The sequence below is a fragment of the Scyliorhinus torazame genome, chromosome 10 (assembly GCF_047496885.1).
Source record: "Scyliorhinus torazame isolate Kashiwa2021f chromosome 10, sScyTor2.1, whole genome shotgun sequence".
Classification (NCBI taxonomy): domain Eukaryota; kingdom Metazoa; phylum Chordata; class Chondrichthyes; order Carcharhiniformes; family Scyliorhinidae; genus Scyliorhinus; species Scyliorhinus torazame.
The window spans coordinates 32,151,086-32,172,817 of NC_092716.1; the positions used below are offsets into that span (position 1 = coordinate 32,151,086).

At 42.9% G+C, this 21,732-nt stretch overlaps 1 protein-coding gene across 1 annotated transcript in view; it reads left to right on the forward strand.

The window, feature by feature from the left end:
• mphosph6 (M-phase phosphoprotein 6) overlaps nucleotides 1–18,485 on the forward strand; it is a 62,019-nt gene extending 43,534 nt beyond the window's left edge. Inside the window, exons 3-5 of the mRNA XM_072517915.1 lie at nucleotides 10,163–10,253; nucleotides 14,589–14,686; nucleotides 17,836–18,485. Coding sequence (XP_072374016.1) covers nucleotides 10,163–10,253; nucleotides 14,589–14,686; nucleotides 17,836–17,971 — 325 coding nt within the window. The 3' untranslated portion in view covers nucleotides 17,972–18,485. The remainder of the gene's footprint in view (nucleotides 1–10,162; nucleotides 10,254–14,588; nucleotides 14,687–17,835) is intronic.
• Nucleotides 18,486–21,732: the final 3,247 nt, after the last annotated feature.

Consider the following 21,732-nt stretch of genomic DNA (forward strand, 5'->3'; position numbering starts at 1 on the left):
TCGCTCTCCCCCTCTCGCTCTCCCCCCTCTCGCTCTCCCCCTCTCGCTCTCCCCCTCTCGCTCTCCCCCTCTCGCTCTCCCCCTCTCGCTCTCCCCCTCTCGCTCTCCCCCTCTCGCTCTCCCCCTCTCGCACTCCCCCTCTCGCACTCCCCCTCTCGCACTCCCCCTCTCGCACTCCCCCTCTCGCACTCCCCCTCTCGCACTCCCCCTCTCGCTCTCCCCCTCTCGCTCTCGCTCTCCCCCTCTCGCTCTCCTCCCCTCGCTCTCCCCCTCTCGCTCTCCCCCTCTCGCTCTCCCCCTCTCGCTCTCCCCCTCTCGCTCTCCCCCTCTCGCTCTCCCCCTCTCGCTCTCCCCCTCTCGCTCTCCCCCTCTCGCTCTCCCCCTCTCGCTCTCCCCCTCTCGCTCTCCCCCTCTCGCTCTCCCCCTCTCGCTCTCCCCCTCTCGCTCTCCCCCTCTCTCGCTCTCCCCCTCTCGCTCTCCCCCTCTCGCTCTCCCCCTCTCGCTCTCCCCCTCTCGCTCTCCCCCTCTCGCTCTCCCCCTCTCGCTCTCCCCCTCTCGCTCTCCCCCTCTCGCTCTCCCCCTCTCGCTCTCCCCCTCTCGCTCTCCCCCTCTCGCTCTCCCCCTCTCGCTCTCCCCCTCTCGCTCTCCCCCTCTCGCTCTCCCCCTCTCGCTCTCCCCCTCTCGCTCTCCCCCTCTCGCTCCCCCCTCTCGCTCTCCCCCTCTCGCTCTCCCCCTCTCGCTCTCCCCCTCTCGCTCTCCCCCTCTCGCTCTCCCCCTCTCGCTCTCCCCCTCTCGCTCTCCCCCTCTCGCTCTCCCCCTCTCGCTCTCCTCCCCCTCGCTCTCCTCCCCCTCGCTCTCCTCCCCCTCGCTCTCCTCCCCCTCGCTCTCCTCCCCCTCGCTCTCCTCCCCCTCGCTCTCCTCCCCCTCGCTCTCCTCCCCCTCGCTCTCCTCCCCCTCGCTCTCCTCCCCCTCGCTCTCCTCCCCCTCGCTCTCCTCCTCCCCCTCGCTCTCCTCCCCCTCGCTCTCCTCCCCCTCGCTCTCCTCCCCTCTTTCTCTCCCCCTCTTCTCTCCCCTCTTTCCTCTCCCCTCTTTCTCTCCCCCTCTTTTTCTCCCCCTCTTTCTCTCCCCCTCTTTCTCTCCCCCTCTTTCTCTCCCCCTCTTTCTCCCCCCCCTCTCTCTCTCCCCCCTCTCTCTCTCCCCCCTCTCTCTCTCCCCCCTCTCTCTCTCCCCCCTCTCTCTCTCCCCCCTCTCTCTCTCCCCCCTCTCTCTCTCCCCCCTCTCTCTCTCCCCCCTCTCTCTCTCCCCCCTCTCTCTCTCCCCCCTCTCTCTCTCCCCCCTCTCTCTCTCCCCCCTCTCTCTCTCCCCCCTCTCTCTCTCCCCCCTCTCTCTCTCTCCCCCCCCCTCTCTCTCCCCCCCCCTCTCTCTCCCCCCTTCTCTCTCTCCCCCCCTTCTCTCTCTCCCCCCTTCTCTCTCTCTCTCTCTCTCTCCCTCTCTCCCCTCCTCCTCCCCCCCCATCTCTCTCTCAGTCACATTCTCTGTCCTTTAAGACACTACGTTTAACCTACCTGTTTGACCAAACCTTTAGTCACCTTCTGTGGCTTAGTGTCAAATTTTGGTTTGATATCTCCCTAGCACTGTTGCTTCCAGAGCCTGGGTTCAATTCTCGCTTGGGTCACTGTCTGTGCGGCGTCTGCACGTCCTCCCCGTGTCTGCGGGGTGTCCTCCGGGTGTTCCGGTTTCCTTCCAGAAGTCCCGAAAGACATGCTGTTCGGTGAATTGGACATTCTGAATTCTCCCTCGGTGTACCCGAACAGATGTCGGAGTGTGGCGACTAGGGGATTTATACATTAACTTCATTGTAGTGTTACGGTAAGCCTACTTGTGACAATAATAAAGATTATCTTATTATCTTATCTTATCTTGTGAAGTGCCATGGGACATTTTGCTATATCAAAGATGCTATATAAATTCAATTTGTTGGTGGATCAGAGATTAATGTAATTACCTTGGTCGCTGGGGATGTTATTGGCAGGCTAGAATGTATTGTGCATGTTGTCATGTGAGAGTACCTTTAAGAAATGGGTGTTTATTACTGCAGTGATGTCAGAGAGGGGTGGAGCTGGGCTGTCTGTCAGCTTTTTACTTTCGTTTTAGGCTGTTTGCTGCAGGGTGTGTTTTAGTTTCGTTTTCAGAGCTGTATAGTTGCAGTCACAGCCAGAAGGTGTATTAGAGTCTCCCTCTGTAATCTAAAGACTGTAAATCGATCTTTTGGTGATTTAAAACCAATAACTGCTCGCAGTAGTGAATTTAACCTGATGTGCTTCTGTTTAAAGGTTTTTTTTTAAGTCTTCTGGATGTTAAAAGGACAGCTTACGGATTACTTAGTGTTGTTTTCTTTGGGGGTTGTATTTGAATTAATGGTTGCTAAGATGTTCACTGTTTGTTTTAAAAAGGTTAACTTGGGTTCATAAAATAAACATTGTTTTGCTTTAAAAAATACTTTTCCATTTCTGCTGTACCACACCTGTAGAGTGGGCGTGTGCTCCCCATACCACAATCTATTAAAAGTTGTCGGTCAGGTAAACTCCATGATACACTTCGGGGTTCTCTAAACCCTGGCCCATAACAATGTCCAGTTGCTCTAAGAAGGTGGTGGTGTGTCTTTCGGAGACGTTTTAATCTTTATTGTGAAAGTTTTCCCATAATATTGTTAAATAGAAAATTCCAGGGTATTGACCAACAAGAATTTTACTTGTCAGGTATGACTCCAACCATGGCAGAGTTTTCTCCCTGACACCACTGACATTTGAGTTACTAAAGTTCTTTGATGTCACAGTAGGTCAAATGTTGTCAAAGGCAGTCACACCCACTTTCACACCTGGAATTCAGCTCTTGTGTGCATGTTTAGACTGAGGTTGCAATGAGGTTTGGAATTGGGTGGTACTTACGAAACCCATCAATCATTTTTTAAAAAAAATTGTCTGTGATGTAAGCATCACTGCCGAGGCTAGAATGTGTTGCCCATCCTTAATTCCCCTGGAGAAGGTGGTGATTATCATAGATTATCATAGAATTTACAGTGCAGAAGGAGGCCATCGGCCCATCGAGTCTGCACCGGCTCTTGGAAAGAGCACCCTACCCAAGGTCAACACCTCCACCCTATCCCCATAACCCAGTAACCCCACCCAACACTAAGGGCAATTTTGGACACTAAGGGCAATTTATCATGGCCAATCCACCTAACCTGCACATCTTTGGACTGTGGGAGGAAACCGGAGCACCTGGAGGAAACCCACGCACACAAGGGGAGGATGTACAGACAGTGACCCAAGCCGGAATCGAACCTGGGACCCTGGAGCTGTGAAGCAATTGTGCTATCCACAATGCTACCGTGCTGCCCACAGCCTTCTATAGAGTACAGCCTTCTATAGAGTATCAGTGAGTAAGTGCTGCTTGATAGAATTCCGATCACTACTATATAGATGATTGGAAGTAGGCTGATTGGGCAGAAATTGGCAAGATAATAGTAACAGCAGTGGGCCATTTTGACCCTGAAGCCTCTTGTAAAATCATGGCTGATCTGTAACTTAACCAATGGGCCTTTGCCACATATCCCTTAATATCGCTGATTAACAGAGATCTATCAATTTGAGATTTACAATCAATAAATGATTTTGTGCTAACTGTTTTGCAGAAGAGAGCTCCAAAGGCCTACTGTCCTTTGTGTGTAGAATTGTTTCCTCACTTCTCACCTGAAAAATCTGGCTCTAATTTTTGGCTTTGTCCCTTAGTCCTAAATTCCCCAACCAATGTTCCCTCTAATTTATTTTTGCAGCGCATTATGACCTTTTCCACTCGGGCGTCCTTTTAAGATTAGCGCAGGGCCATGCATGCATCTGTTCCCCATTGCTGCATGGCTGTGCATTTGTGCAGCTTTAGAGGCTCCAATCAGCAGAATTAGCTTCTCTGACTCCACATTATCTGTTTCCTGGAATTCATTGAAAACTTCGATCAAATCATCCCTTGGCCTTCTAAATTCCAGGGAATACAACCCTAGTTTGTGTGAAAAAAGGAAGAAACTACAGATAGTGGAAATCTGAAATAAAAGTAGCTCTGATAAAAGGTCATTGACCTGAGATATGATATAAAGTGAGGTTAGAATTGTACTGATTTCTGTGAACAATACATATCTTTGCAATTTTCCACATTGTTGGGTAGATGCCAAAGCTGTAGCTGTACTGGAACAGTGTGGATCGGGGCCGGCCCTATGCTGGAACTACAGCTGGAATGTTGATGCAGCCTGTAGTCGTACTGAACCATTGCTTAATGTTGTGTAGAGTAATGAAATTAGCTGAAGGCTAATCATCTTTGATGATGGAGACTTTAGGAAGAGGCTGAGAAGTTTACCCAGATTGATCAAACTAAATTATGTGAGTTATGGTTTGTGGAGAAAGGTATTGTTCAAAGAATTAAAAAATATATATTCTTTCATTTTTGCTGGATTATGTTAGAAAATTTGAAACAGATCAGAAAAACCTGATGTAAATGTATGAATAATAGACGTTTAAATCAGTAAATACATTGCTCATCAAGCCTCCTTTTACTTTCTTCTTCCTAAACTATCTGGGGTCAGTGTGTTTGCGGCTTAAAGTCATAAATTCAGCATAATGATAAAATCAACAGCTGTGGAAATTGCCATACAGCACATCTTCCTGTATTATAAATGCAACATGGTTTTTTTTCAGTATGAGTCTTCCAAAAAGCTTTACTTCTAATAGCCCAAAGGCATGAATGCAAGTTCACCAGTTGACATTTGCATTTGATAAGGTTAGCTGGATAAAGCTAAATGACTTAAGTTTCTGAAATGTAGTCTGGGCACTGGAACCAGAATGAGAATGGGGATAGCGATGGAAGCATTAGAGGGGAGAAACAAGTTGAAAATTATTTGCTAGTACTGAGTTAATAATCAGTCTGTTATTTTTCTGTGAACAAAATCCCAAAGTTCAAATGTCATCTCCTATTACATTTGCGGTACATATTGTTCATCTGGGAAGGAGGCCATAATTGACTTGAAACTCTGCAGCATAAGGTCAGGAGTGGTGCATGTACAGAGACGAGTGATCAGTACAACTAAAACAGAATGGAAAAGCAATATATAGGTTGAACGATGGCCAAGTCAATGCACAATTATCTGCTTAAAATATGTGTCCCTTATTTTTCGGGCACCTTAACAGATGGTCCATTTCCCTCGCAGTCTGTAAGCCTTGCCCAGTGCTCCAATTGCACTCTTTATATCTTTCTTTCATTTCAGTCGCAGATCTTGATCTCAACGCGTTTGTTGTTAGTAATTTTTGGATACGTTTTTAACTTATGAAAATTTCCCACACTCAAATGGTAATTGGGGTTTATTTTGTGTATATTGTCAAAACCACATTGTGATGTGTCAAAATATCCAACAATGCGTGCCCGTGAGCGTGCGGAGATTTACTTGAATGGTTCCGGGAATTGGAGATTTTGGCTACAGGGTTAGGTTGCAGGTCTGATGGATTTATAGAAAACATTGGTTCGGCTACAGTTCTCCTGGGAGAAAGGAGATTGAGGGGACATTTGATAGAGGTGTGCACGATTGTCATAACGTTAAATAATGTAGACAAAGAAAACCTGTTCCCATTATCTGATGGTGCAATGACCAGGGGACACAACTTTATGGTTTTAGGCAAGAGATGCGGGGGGATGTGAGGAAGACCTTTATATGTAGCAAGCTGTAATGACCTGGAATTCATTGCATATATGAGAGGTGGAAGCAGAAATGATGAATGATATCAAAGGGAAATTGAATAGGCATTGGAGGAAAATAAATTTGCAGGGCAATGGGGATAGAGCATGCAAATGGGACTGATTGAATTTCTCTGCCAGAGCTGGTATAGCGTCCTTCTGTGCTGCTATGTCTCTAAAATGTTAAACGAGGCCCCATCTTCCTTTGAGGTGCACTTAAAAGATCCTGTGGCACTATTTCAAAGCAGAGTCAGGAAGTTCTTGGTGTCCTGGTCAATATTTATCCCTCAACCAACATCTAGAAATGGGTTCTCTGGTTATTATCACATTCCTGTAGGGTGGCACAGTGATGCAGTGGTGAGCACTGCTGCCTCACAGCGCTGAGGACCCGGGGACAATCCCGGCCCCGGCTCACTGTCCATGTGGAGTTTGCACATTCTCCCTATGTTTGCGTGGATCTCACCCCCACAACTCAAAGATGTGAAGGGTAGGTGAATTGGCCATGCTAAATTGCCCTTATTTGGAGGGGGAGGGTGGGGGGGAATTGGATACTTTAAAGAAAAAATCATATTGGTGTTTTGGGGAGCTTGCTATGTAGGACCTGGCTGCCATATTTCTTAGTTTACAATAGTGACTACACTTTAGAAGATGTATTTCATTGGCTTTCAAGTGCTTTGGGAAATTCTGAAATTGTGAAAGCAGATGTATAAAGGCAAATCTTTCTTCACTATATCCAAACTACAACATTTTTAAATCTCACTTAAATTTCCTGTTAGCCCATGTGCGCCAATGGAAATAGTTGTACCATTTCAAGTCTCTCATAACTGTAGTACCTTGTTACTGCGATAATCCTGGAGAATCTATAATAATTGGACTCTTCTGTCTAATGTTTTTTCTATTATAGGGCTCCCAAAACTATGCAGCATACTCTACCTGTAGCGCAACCAATGATTTGTATAAATTCATTAGTGCTGCAGGTACTTTGCTGTTGTACTCTAAGCCCTTATTTAAAAAATCCAATTTTCTACTGACCTTTTTATGTGGCTTTATCTGTCTGCATTGGCACTTCCAGAAAATTAAATATATACAGGAAGATGTCAACACTGATGTCCCAGTCACTCCTGTTGATGCAAAATAAGCTCCACACTTACAGCTCAAGCTTATGACTTGCACTCACTATCCTCTGTGCCACTATCAAAGACCAGTCTCTGCCCTATTGGTAGCGACCTCCAGTGTTGCTCTGCCAAGACCATATTGTCTTCTAACTTAATTTATTCAAAAGCCTACTCAACCACCCCTTTTAGCTTAACCAGTGTTCAGCTCCTGCTTATATGTTGTTTAAATATTTGTAGTGGAGTTCACTGTACTTTCTCATTAAATCGCTTACAGTTATAACACTCTCCTTTTGATATCGGCCCATTTATTTTCTTTCCAGTTACCTGCTGACATAATAGAGACTGCTCACTCATATGAATTTGTGGGAAATAATGACATTTTTTTGTTTGCCAGCTCCTCACTGTCACTTCTCGTAATTATCTGAAGAGCTTAATAGTAGCGAGAAACATTTGCTAATTACAACAACATTTGATATGCCTTTTTGTCTTTGTAAACTGCAGATCATTATTGAAAAGGTAATGCCATAACAACCAAAGACTGAGTTCTAGTTGTCAAAAGTAACAACTTTTCTTTGAATGCATTTGAAAATGTTTTGCAGAGTTTACTTATTGTCTCTTGACTTAGTGACTGCGGGCCAGTGAGTGGATCCAGGTAGGATACTATTTCAGAATGTTAGTGCAGACCTGATGGGCGGAATGGCCTCCTTCTGCACTCTAGGAATTCCATGGTTCTAGGTAACCCATGCAGACACAGGGACAATGTACAAACACCCAAGGTCCGATTGAACATGGGTCCCTGGAGGCAGCAGTGCTAACGAGTGTGCCACTGTGTTACCCGTGTTAAATATGTTTCTGCCTTGTTTACTTCAATTATCTTGTTCATTTAAAATTATCTCATAATTAAATATTGTCTTCAGATGTTTCAGTAAGACATTGGAAGCTTGTAAAGTTAAAACATTTATGAACAAAAAATAATTTTATAAATACAAAACTTTGAAAACAGTTAACATTTAACATAAATGTTTAATTTAGCACACTGGGCTAAATAGCTGACTTTTAAAGCAGGTCAAGGCTGGCCAGCAGCACGGTTCAATTCCCATACCAGCCTCCCCGAACAGGTGCCGGAATGTGGTGACTAGGGGCTTTTCACAGTAACTTCATTGAAGCCTATTTGTGACAATAAGCAATTTTCATTTCATTTCATCAGCTGAACAATGACATAAAACTACCATAACTTTTACAAATTTCATGCAATAAAATATATTTTCTCACTTAAACACAACGGGGGTCTGCTTGCAAAGGGGAGGGAGGGAAGAAGGGGGAAAAGGGAAGGTTTTGTCATGTCAGTTGTTAATTGACAAGCTCAACGTCTGAAAGCAGCAGCTGCTGAAGCAGCAGCTCCTGGCACACATCACCTCTGGCATAATTTAGCAATGTCCTTTGCCAGTACACTCTTAGGTTGTGGGTGATTGATTCGCGACAATACCTGTCGGACAGATATTCATATTAGTTAAAAGGAGGCTTGCATATATGAACTAAGGCATTAAGCTTTGTTAAACCAGTTGAAGTAAACACGGAGGCTTTTAAGGATGAACATTACGTCAGGGAGAGTTGTAAACAATTCAGCTTAAAATACATTGGGAGGACATGCGTGCTAGCATTAGGAGTCAATAGCACCAGTATCAAGGCCATGATCATCCAAAACCAACTCCACCGGGCCACCCATATGTCTCAGATCTCAGAGTCCCAACTGCCCAAACAAATCATCTTCACCCAATTCAAGGAAGGATCCCAAACAAGAGGAGGACAAAGGAAGCTCTTCGAAACACCTTATAGGCTTACCTCAAGAACTGGAACATAGACCTTTGCTCAGCAGAGACCTACTTGGAGGAACCTCCTGATTGAAGGTTTACAATTCTTCAAGAACACCCAACGGCAAGAGGAGGCCCGGAAAAGGGGCCTGAGAAAGGAATACCCGCGACTTCGCATCTAAGGACCGATGTCACCTTCGGGAAACTCCTGCCGAGTGAGTGATTGATGAAGCGGCTCTTGGATCGGGCTCATCAGCCACGCAAGGACCCACAGGCCCCTTAACTAGTAACGCCGAGTATCTTAGGTGGACAACCATTCCCATTAGCAAGTGATCACCGCATTCTAACCATTATAGTTCCTTTAATGGAATTAACATCCTCATTACAGACCACAGTGTAAAAAGCATAACCCTTTCACCTTCTGTGACTTCAAACTCACTTTATACAATGAAGTAGCCTTTTTAATGGAATTAGCAGCCTCATGACAAACCAAAGTTTAAAAAAAATAAGTATATATCTTCCTTTCATTTTATTTGCATTTGAAACATAATTATAAACGCTAAACACTAATAATATTAACCTACCAAAAAAATGTCTCCAGGTGTCTCCTGCCTCTGCTAACTGAATTTCCATGGAAATAAAAAAGTGTAAATAGTCCCTAAAAATCCGGATAGGTGGCCCAAGTTAGCATTGCAGCTGAATTTTTCATTCAGCAGCACAGGGCTTCAAGCAAGGGAAAAAAAATCAGCTGGGTGTTTAACCGCCACGTGCTTCCAGTGCGTGTGCCTGAGCGCCCATACTTCCGGGTCGTCATGCCACACATGTGTGAATGACGCAGGAAGTTACGGGCCATATAATTTATAAATTATGCAAATCATTGATTCATTTTTCAGAGGCAATGTGTAAACAGATATTTTATTGTATAATTGTATATTTGGCATGTCATTCATAAAGAAATGCAAATGTCTTTTAATTTCATGGTTTTAGTATATGTAATTTACAAAATAATAACCTGCATGACAGATAATACATCACCTTGGCCTTGCACAGCCTGTATGAGAATGATTAATGAATAATTCCAATACATTAATATTTTTAAAAACAAAAATACTGACAGAAAGACCAGAAAAAAGTCTAGGTTATTTTTAAATTTGTGTTACAATTTAGGAAGGAAAAATTAAAGTTGGTAAAGAGATACATGTTCATCTTTAGATGTGAAATTAGCGTGTCTTTTTAATCAGCTGAAGGAAGTAAAATGTTTGAGAATCGGAATGAAAAATCCAAGTTATTACACATTTTCTGTGCAAAAACAATGTTTAATTTTTCAGTAAGCCTGTTGTAGCAGCAAGCAGAATGATTACCTGTGACTTCTGTCCATTGAATAATCCAGGTGTTTTATTTTCCACACTCGCAAATATTTTCCTTCGTAGCTAAATCTACCAAATTATTAATATGTTTCAGGAGTCACATTATTGAAGAAAAGAGTTTTGTGCCATGTGAAGACATACTGTTTGGCCGAATGTCCTTTAAAGGTTTTAATCCAGAGATAGAGGTATGTTGTACAGGCAATCCAATTTTATGTCTTGATTTTCAGTCACCTTTTAAATGCTGAATTTATCAGCACTTTCATACAACTGCAGTTCTGTAAATTTTAAATTTCAGTGGTATAAAGTTAAGTTGGGAATAGCTATGAAACAGGGGAGGTAGTGGCATTGTGATTGGACTGGCAATCCAGAGACCCATGGCAATGTTCTGGGGACCCAGGTTCGAATCCCACCATGCCAGAGGGTGATGTTTGAACTCCATTTTTAAAAATGTTAACTTAAAAGTCTAATGATGAGCATGAAAACCATTGTCGATTGTAGCGGATTACCCATCTGGTAAATGACCCATCCTGTAGAGAAGGAAATCTGCCGTCCTTACCTGGTACAGCTTACATATGACCCCAAACCCACAGCAATGTGGTTGATTCTTATCTGCCCCGCCAAGGCAATTAGAGATGGGCAATAAATGGTGGCCCAGCCAGCGATGCCCACTTCCCATAAAAGAGTTAATAAAATATATTACTGGATGCATGGTGTGCTTAACTTCTTTATGATGCTACTCCAAATTGGTGAGGTAGGACTGGTGTGGTGGTGGGGGTTGTGAAGATTACTGATTAGGATATAGTTACTTTAAGAGAAAGTTAGGGCACTAGTGCCAAGGACCTTTAAGGCAAAGTCAGTGCCCATAAAACGTGGGCGCAGAAGTAGACTATTTGACCCATTGAGTCTGCTCTGCCATTCAATAAGATCATGACTGATCTCATAAAATCATCATAGAATTTACAGTGCAGAAGGAGGCCATTCGGTCCATCATGTCTGTACCGGCCCTTGGAAGGTACACCCTACTTAAGCACACACCTCCACCCTACCCCTGAAACCCAGTAACCCTACCCAACCTTTTTGGACACTGAGGGCAATTTAGCCAATCCACCTAACCGTACATGATAGTTCTCAACTCCACTTTCCGCCTTATCCCCGTAATCCTTGAGTCCCTTACTGATTAAATATCTGTCTGTCTCAGCCTTGAACACACTTAACGACCCAGCCTCTACAACCCTCTGCGTTACAGAATTCTACACCCTCTGAGAGAAGAAATTCTTGCTCATCTCTGTCTTAAATAGGCGACCACTTATTGAGATTATGCCCGCCAGTCCTAGACTCTCCCAGAAGGGGAACCAACGTCTCAACATCCTGTCAAGCCCCCTGACAATCCTATATATCTCAAAAAGATTGTGTCTCATTCCTCTAAACTCCATTGTGTACAGGCCCAACCTACTCAATCTCTCCTCATAAAAAAAATCTCTCAATACATGAGATCAACCAGTGATCCTTCTCTGGAATGCCTCCAAAGCCTGTATATCTTTCCTTAGATACGGGGATCACAGTATTCCTGGTCTGGTCTGACTAGTGTCTTGTATGGTTTTAGCAAGACTTTCATATTTTTGTGCTCCAATCCCTTTGAAATAAAGGCCAACATTCCATTTCCTCCCCTATTACCTGCTGAACTTGCATGCTAGCTTTTCGTGATTTAGGCACCCAAATCCCTCTGTGCTACAGCTTTGTGCAGTCTTTCTCCATTTTTATAATATTCAGTTCTTTCATTCTTCCTACCAAAGTGCATAACTTCACATTTTGCTGCATCTTATTCCATCTGACAGGTTTTTGCCCAGTAACCTAACCTGTCTATATCCCTCTGCAGATTCTTTGCATCATACTCACTCCTTGCCTTCCCACCCATTTCTGTGTCATCCATAAACCTGGCAATAGTGCATTCACTTCCCTCATCCAAGTCGTTATATATTGTGAATAATAGTGGCCCCAGCACTGATCCCTGTGGTATTCCACAAGTTACATGTTGGCATTCTCAAAATACCCCTATTATCCCAATTTTAATTAGCCAATCCTCTATATGCACTAATATACTACCTGCAACACCAGCGCCTCTTATCAAGTAGTTTTTTGTGTGGTACCTTATAGAATGCTTTGTGTGGGGAGATGAGAGATTAAAGAAACTGGTGCCTTTTTCATTGGAATAAAAAAAAGTTGAGACCTGATGGTGGGGCTCAGAGTTATGGTGGATTTGATGAGGTAAACTGGTTGAGCAAATATTTGCGTAGTGCTCAATGAGGCAACTTGTAGAGCATAAATGTATGCTCATCATTGCAAAGAATGAAAGCAGAATTTAGAGGACTTTATTTTTAGACAGGCATGTTAGGATACCAAATGGGTGACCGAGGCAATGCTGTAAGCCAAATCATAATAATGGTCTTTATAAGTAGCGCGGATATATATCTAACATTAAAATTTAATGGGTATGGGGTAAGAACAAAACATTTGGACTAATTTAATAACTCATTCAAGAGGATCAACGCAGACATGATGGGCTGAATGGCCCCCTTCTGTGCTGTAAAATTCTATGATTCCATGAAAAGCAGGAGTGAAATTGCTGAGCAAGCCTATAAAGGTGAAGATATTGTGGTGAAGGGCCAATGGAAAAAGTTTTGAGTTAAAGCATACACTGATAAGGAACTGTAAGGGTGTGTGTTTTTTGCCAGTAGCAGGAGTTCAGCTTGGTGGGGGTAGGAGGGGAAAAATGCATGGTTGAGGGAGCATTTGAGAGAACCTTGTCGATAAGCAAGATGGCAAGATTTGTGAAGTTGTGTGAGGAAGTGGATGTGTAAGGTGAAGTCAGAAAAGAGACATCGTTTTGATGCAAGTATAAATAAATTGGTATGGATCACTTTAGTGCAAATTGACAACAAGACTTAACAATGAGGACTTTGAAGGAGACACACAAAGTGAAGAGTGTGCAGTACTTTCAGAAGGAGATTTTAACCTAGGGCACTTTTAAAATTAATTTTTTTTTAATGCAACTACTGTTTGTGTCAAACACTTTTATCCATGAATATTGTACTTTTTTAAAATAAAGCTGGACTTTTGTATTAAGTAACAAAAATACAAGATTTGCAGAAGTGATACACATATGAAAGCCACTGAAAGCAGAAGCCATCTGCGGGTGACATGGAACATAATTTGTGTGTCTCACTTGGGCTAAATTCATCCGAACAACATGCCAACATGTGTGAAAGAGAGTAAGTTTAGATTAAACAGTGATGTGGTACTTAGAACCATAGAATCCCTACAGTGCAGAAGGAGGCCATTTGGCCTATTGTGTCTGCACCGACCCTTGGAAAGAGCACCCTACCCAGGCCCACACCCCACCCTATCCCTGTAACCCAGTAAATCCGCCTACCCTTTTGGACACTGAGGCAATTTAGCATGGCCAATCCACCTAACCTGCACATCTTTGGACTGTGGGAGGAAACCGGAGCACCCAGAGGAAACCCACGCAGACATGGGGAGAATGTGCAAACCCCATGCAGACAGTCACCCGAGGCCGGAATTGAGCCCGGGTCCCTGGCACTGTGAGGCAGCAATGCTAACCACTGTGTCACCATGCAGCCCACGGTGGAAAGACCAAAGTCATATATTCAAATCCTAAAATGGCCATTTCGACGTTGAGAATTAATTCAATAAATCTGATAATATGTGATCCAACCCCAGTTTTAAAAACACAACTAGTTCACCAATGTCCTCTAGAAAGCCCCAACTGGTCAACATGTGACTTCAGTCTTGCACTGTGGATCACTATTAATGTCATCTGAAGAGGCCGAGCAAGCCACTCTATATAAAAGCAATCAATATGAATTAGAATAGAATAGAATAGAATTTTACAGTGCAGAAGGAGGCCATTCAGCCCATCGAGTCTGCACCGGCTCTTGGAAAGAGCACCCTACCCAAGGTCAACACCGCCACCCTATCCCCATAACCCAGTAACCCCACCCAACACTAAGGGCAATTTTGGACACTAAGGGCAATTTTGGACACTAAGGGCAATTTATCATGGCCAATCCACCTAACCTGCACATCTTTGGACTGTGGGAGGAAACCGGAGCACCCGGAGGAAACCCACGCACACTGGGAGGATGTGCAGACTCCGCACAGACAGCGACCAAAGCCAGAATCGAACCTGGGACCCTGGAGCTGTGAAGCAATTGTGCTATCCACAAGGCTACCGTGCTGAATTGAGGCAATCTTGATTATTCACAGAACCTTGTCAGTATTGCACACGCCTAAGAACAAATAAAAAAACCTCTATTAATTTTAATATGTCCTGCAAGTACCAGCAAATTACATATCTTAATAACTAAGTGTCTCTCTATTGGTTTTAAATTTGGAGAGTAAATCATAACAGAAATGTATGTCTTATTGTCAAGACAATCTAACATTCAGCAAAATGTCTAAATAGTAGAGTTAATAGATAAGCATTGCCTTTATTCCAGAAACTAGTTGCGCAGATGTATTCCCAGAATGAAAATGAAGAGCCTGACGAAGACGTTAAGATGGAGGTAGATGTTTCAGATGTAGAAATGGCTAGGAGGTAAGCTATTATATATCCAAGAGGTGTGATTCAAAGTATTGGGCTGCATTTATCTCTCAGACACAGAATGCAGAATATATTTAATATGTCAAAGTTAAAGATGCAGTACATATTTTAAGGTAAATGATGGATGCTATAGGCGCAATAGTTTGAGTTGTTGCAGTATATCATTGAAAAGTGGCTTTTTCTATCATTACAATAATCTTAAACCATGAAAATAATGTTGGCGTTTAAACAGAAAAGGATTAGTTAACCATTGAACTATAACTAGAGGTAATGACCCCAAGTTTAGGGAAAAGATTAGGATGAATAGATTTATTGGTGCAATCAGTCTGATATTAAGCAGCATCACTATGAAAAATAATTACATACACTGAACAATGCATCGCATTGTATCAAAAAGCATGCAGGAGGGTTCAAAACATAGGAGCAGGAGGAGGCCCTTTGGCCCTTTGAGCAAGGTCCGCCATTCAATAAGATCATGGCGAATCTGGTTGTGGACTCAGCTCAATTTTCTTGTCTGCCACCATAACCCTTGATTAACAAAAATCTGTCTAATTCTGCCCTGCGTAAATTTAAAGGCCAAGCCTCCACTACTTTCTGGGAAGAGAATTCCACATACTAGCGACGCTTTGGAAGAAAACAAGTCTCCTAATCTCTGTCTTTAAAGGAACAGAGCTCCTTTCAAAACCTCTTATTTTTAAACTCTGTCCCCTATTTTTAGTCTCTCCCACAAGAGGAAGCATCCTCTGGGTATAGATCGATAATTTCTGTATCAGTCAGTTCAAGGAACAGCTTTACACAATCAAATTATTTTTAAAAATTTTAGATCATTAGGGTAGCATACTGCACGATTTCAACTCTTGTCAATGGTATCACATTCCACTGTTGCAATTGGATATCTCTAGTGAAGCCAAATATTATCATACTATACTTATTGACAGAAGAACTTCCTTGGACTGTTAATCATATGTGTGTCCATATATAATAATTGATCCATAAACAAAATATAGTTGTTAATAAATGTCTTGGTCTTCATTAGAATCTTTTTATCGTACTTGTGGGATTTTGAAACCCTTGAATGCTGCAATGGTGAGTTATTGAGAGGTTATTAGCCACCTGTCCAATAATCTTTATTGCTGGAAGACAGCTGCTTGATAATTTCCTTCACTCGAAGGAGACCCCTCTGAGGTTTCAAAATCTTGTCTGACAAAGCATGGTGGAGAGGAACAAATGGTTGTTGTTCATGTGTGAAAGTTTCACAATGTGTTGCATTAAATCATTTCATAATTTTATAAACCTCACATATTGCAATTGTTTCAAACTTGCTGAGGCAATCCATATCAATTACACTTAAGTGGCTTCTCAGATTCTGCTGCTGCATTGGATCGTGAAGAGCAATTCGCTTTCTCCTGGACCAAACTCCTTTTCTCTACTGACTTTGGGACTTTTCCGTGACCTCCACCTTCTGCTACTGCACCGGGGTCCCAGGTTTGGTCACGGCTCTGGGTCACTATCCGCGTGGAGTTTGCACATTCTCCCCGTGTTTGCCCCCACAACCCAAAAGATGTGCACGGTAGGTGGATTGGCCACACTAAATTGCCCCTTAATTGGAAAAAATGAATTGGGTACTCAAAATTTATTTTAAAAAAGAAAAACAGATTATCAATTAATTTTCACATTGCTATTTGTAGGAGTTTGCTGAATGTATTGACTACTCTCCTACATCGCAACTTCAAAAGTACTCCGTTATGTGCTATGGATATCCAGTAGCCATGAAAAATGCCATATAAACGCAAGGTTTTTATTGGCTGATTTTATTTGGTCTGTAAGTCCACTTCAATTTCATCACAAGCTGCCAGACTTTAACTTCAAGCTTTCTCGTAAGCTATCCTCTCTAACCTGTTAATAATCTAAACACATCTCTCCCCATCTATATAATTTAAATTCCCTCTTGTCTATTTGTACATTTTGGCTACCAGCCAAAACTTGAGTCCATCCTATCTCTCTCTTCTCCTCTTGGTGCCCTTCTCTCCTGTTTACTTTCCTTCCTGTAATATGGTAATGCCAGTTTTTTATTCTTCCATCTCCAGTTCTTTGGTCATGCTCATCCTGAATGCAATCTGTTTTATTCCTCCACCTTCCTTTGTTTTTGTCATCCCATGATTGAACCCTTAAATAAGCTCATAACTACTTTCTGCCTCTCGCAATGTTTTCTGAAAGACCCCAACGAGATAACCTATCTGAGAAGCAACGACAACTACACCATCTTCTGCTCTTACTTCTTGCCCATTGCACTTGTTGGGTACTAACCCACAGAACATCTTCCACTGAACTCCTCAGATCAATGCCCTCATTAAATGTATTTCTTAGTGTGCAACCTATTCATTGAATGCATGGTACCTTTTTTTTGTGCGGCCACAAACATGATGTCTTAAAGGGGCCACTGTGAGTAGCCTGTTTGGTATCTTCTGGTTGCTGCACAGTCGCAAATACCCAAAGCTACACACCCACAGCTTGCATGGAGCATTGCCGCAGACTGTAAGTGGATCAACAATCACTGTTCCTTTTACTATTTCTCCCCAGAATGTTTGTTCATTCACTAATAAGGCTTCTTTGCGATCCCTGACTTTGTTGTGGATGATTGCATTGTCATTAAGGCTTTGGGAACATGGCTTAGAGGTGGCAACTTTACAGGTTCACTAAAGTCGTACCATCTGTCTATATTTTGTATCAGCTACCCTGCCCAAACAACGGTCTAGCCTTTATTACTAAGTTATACCTTGATCCCTCCTCCGACATCTGTTTTTAGATTTTCATATTGATCCACCCTTATTGCGTCTCCTTTAAAATTCTTGTTTTCTACTTTCCTTCTCAGCCTTGCCCTACATTTTTCACCAAGATATCCTGTCTTTCTTTCTTCAGAATGTCCTCTTGAGAGACTCTTGAATGTTAATGATTCAAATTTCCTCAACTCTGCAACCTATTTCATTGTCCTTTCATTCCCTAACTTCTACCTCCATAAATTTTCCTATACAGTTAGAATTAATGCTTCAAAATTATATTACAAATTAGTGGATAATGTGCAATAGTTACCACTGCAAGGTATTTGCATTCAGTGAAGCATTATCAAACCTTGTCTTTTCCAGGTATGAAAGCTTAGTGGGAACCATAAAAAGGAAGTTTACCAAGAAGCGAGACCGATCAGCTCTTCAAAGTGAAGAAACAGAAGCTAGCACCAGGGGTAATAAAGTCAAGAAGACATTCATTAAGCCGCAGGAATAAATAACACAAGTTGTGTCTTCAAATATTTTCTTATGTGAGGCGATGAACTTCCTGTCTGAAACTCTGCAGCAGCTGGCTGCTTATTGTAATTATGGAAGCATAAATTTTGTTTTCATTCTAAAATAAGAAAGTATTACAACTTGCTGCAATGAAAATGTTTTGTGGAGGTAAACCGGTCCTGTGGTTTCCTTGTATTGAATGGATGCTGATCATTCTCGAATACACTCAACATGTCATATATGCACAAGTTTAAAAATCAGCAGACTTGAAGAGAAAGTTATTGTGGGACAGAATCATATATGTAATGGTGCAGACTTAATATACTTGCATCTTACAGCTCCAAAAAGAAATGTAGTAGTCTCCTTTGATAGCATCTACTGATAACTTTGTAATACCTCAATGTGTAACAGTATAATTATTGTCTTCAAGGTGAAGCAAAGTATCTATTTCTGCTTCCAGGAGATTCTTTTTCCTGTGTGCTTTAGGAAACATAAAATAATGTCAGTGATTTGAATATGAAGATGATGAGACTTTTATACACCGAAAAATGTTCCTGAGGTTTGATTTATACACTGTCAGTTAGCCTGTTATTTTTTCATCTGAGCATTTTGCCCCACTGAGCGATTGTTTTTCTTTTGCCAGACCTCAGCTATTTGTTTCTGGCAAATATGTGAAGATGAGCTTTTGTAACAGCAATTGCATTACAACATGAGCATACAAAATACAATGCAACAAATAATTGAATACTGCTTTTACTTCAGTTTGATTTGGAAATTGAAGGAAATCTAGTTCTATTTTTATAAAGGGCATTTATAAAATTCCGAATATTTGAACTTGACATTTATAGTGAATTTTATTCATTCGGAATATATAGAGCTACTGCACCATCAGAAAATAAAAATAGAGCCAAAATTATTAGATGGGATGTGAAATCTTATCCTAGCAAACAGAAGATCATTACTAAAAGCCTCTCACGGGCAAGAGTAATGATTTCCTTTTTAAATTCCCAAAACATGTTTTTCTCACATTTTTGACAAGATATGTCTTTAATTGCAACCCCGCAGAGCACTTTTTATTGGCCCAGGGAATAAATGTGGGCTGATGTCCAGGTCACACGATAGGTTTTGACCTAATCATGACCTCAGCTCATCAAATTAAACGATGGTCTTGGAGTCAAATGTCAATGTTGCACATCACTGCCACCAGCATCAGTCTGCTCTTCCAGTGAATACCCAAAACAATAAACTGAAGTTATTGTCCCACTGGAGCAGCAGCAAAAGAAGCATCTGGCGCTAACAGATGGAAGAATGAACGGTCTGTGTGCATGCACACGATTTGCATTATATCATAGATGTGATTTTGGAGCTTTAAATCGGATCAGATATACGCGATGAGCTGGACTAGTCTGTAGCTGGATACTGAGGTCATGCAAGCTTAGTGAAGAGAAAAGAAGTGAGTACCAGTCTAATAGAAAAAAATCAAACTTCACTCCTGGAGCCAAACTCTAGTGGCTGGGTGCTCGGGCTTTGGAGAGAGGAAAGAGAGAAGCTGCCCGGATGGATTTTGAACATAATATTAGCATGTTTAGAGTCTTCTTTTGTGACTAGCTCATGTTTGTGAGGTTTCTTTTGGCCTTATTTGCCGTTGCAACTTGGCCATTAGAAGAAATTTTAAAAATTAAGTGGATCAGTTTGTTCACTTTTAGCAGTAGCTGATTCTTTACTGAAAGGGGTGGGGGGGATTGAGCAATAGGAATTCCTGACTTACTGATTCAATTTTAGTTGCTTTTTCGACTTGTTTAAATTTAGTCATGTCAGCATGAATAACCTGACAGATAATAGTGACTTGAGGTCATCCAAAAAATGTGATGGAATTTTTTTAATGTTACAGACCAGATTTCACATTTCGCATGCAATGACTACTTAATGCAAAGCTTTTTATAGATAAATGAACCATTAAAATTTAGAAACTGGAAATCAAACGGAGGACTTGCGGCTTGGTTGGTGTCCAGCCCAGATTCATGGAATGAAGTTTCCTATATCAGCTACCTGAGCCCAGTTCATATTGGGTATCGGCCCCCAGGATAAATCTCGTTGTCAGTCTGCACCAAAATGCTAGTGGTTACCAAGTATTGGAGAATTGAAATTGTTCCTGCAGGATGTTTGAGGTGAGGGATGCCGTTAGTGTCCCTGCTGATTTCACCTGCAGGAAGTGCTGCCATCTCCAACTCCTCCAAGACCGAGTTAGGGAACTGGAGCTGGAGTTGGAAGAACTTCGGAGCATTCGGGAGGCAGAGGGGGTCATAGATAGTAGCTTCAGGGAATTAGTTACACCAAAGATTGGAGATAGATGGGTAACTGTAAGAGGGACTGGGAAGAAGCAGTCAGTGCAGGGATCCCCTGCGGTCGTTCCCCTGAGAAACAAGTATACCGCTTTGGATACTTGTGGGGGGGGGGGGGGGGGGGCCTACCAGGGGTAAGCCATGGGGTACGGGCCTCTGGCACGGAGTCTGTCCCTGTTGCTCAGAAGGGAAGGGGGAGAGGAGCAGAGCATTAGTAATTGGGGACTTGATAGGGGCACAGATAGGAGATTTTGTGGGAGCGTGGGAGACTCACGTTTGGTATGTTACCTCCCAGGTGCAAGGGTACGTGATGTCTCGGATTGTGTTTTCCGGGTCCTTAAGGGGGAGGGGGAGCAGCCCCAAGTCGTGGTCCACATTGGCACTAACGACATAGGTAGGAAAGGGGACAAGGATGTCAGGCAGGCTTTCAGGGAGCTAGCATGGAAGCTCAGAACTAGAACAAACAGAGTTGTTATCTCTGGGTTGTTGCCCGTGCCATGTGATAATGAGATGAGGAATAGGGAGAGAGCGCAATTAAACACGTGGCTACAGGGATGGTGCAGGCGGGTGGGATTCAGATTTCTGGATAACTGGGGCTCTTTCTGGGGAAGGTGGGACCTCTACAGACAGGATGGTCTACATCTGAACCTGAGGGGCACAAATATCCTGGGGGGGGGAGATTTGTTAGTGCTCTTTGGGGGGGTTTAAACTAATGCAGCAGGGGCATGGGAACCTGGATTGTAGTTTAAGGGTACGGGAAAATGAGAGTATAGAGGTCAGGAGCATAGATTTGACGTCGCAGGAGGGGGCCAGTGTTCAGGTAGGTGGTTTGAAGTGTGTCTACTTCAATGCCAGGAGTATACGAAATAAGGTAGGGGAACTGGCAGCATGGGTTGGTACCTGGGACTTCGATGTTGTGGCCATTTTGGAGACATGGATAGAGCAGGGACAGGAATGGATGTTGCAGGTTCCGGGGTTTAGATGTTTTAGTAAGCTCAGAGAAGGAGGCAAAAGAGGGGGAGGTGTGGCGCTGCTAGTCAAGAGCAGTATTACGGTGGCGGAGAGGATGCTAGATGGGGACTCATCTTCCGAGGTAGTATGGGCTGAGGTTAGAAACAGGAAAGGAGAGGTCACCCTGTTGGGAGTTTTCTATAGGCCTCCAAATAGTTCTAGGGATGTAGAGGAAAGGATGGCGAGGATGATCCTGGATAAGAGCGAAAGTAACAGGGTAGTTATTATGGGAGACTTTAACTTTCCAAATATTGACTGGAAAAGATATAGTTTGAGTACATTAGATGGGTCGTTTTTTGTACAGTGTGTGCAGGAGGGTTTCCTGACACAATATGTTGACAGGCCAACAAGAGGCGAGGCCACGTTGGATTTGGTTTTGGGTAATGAGCCAGGCCAGGTGTTGGATTTG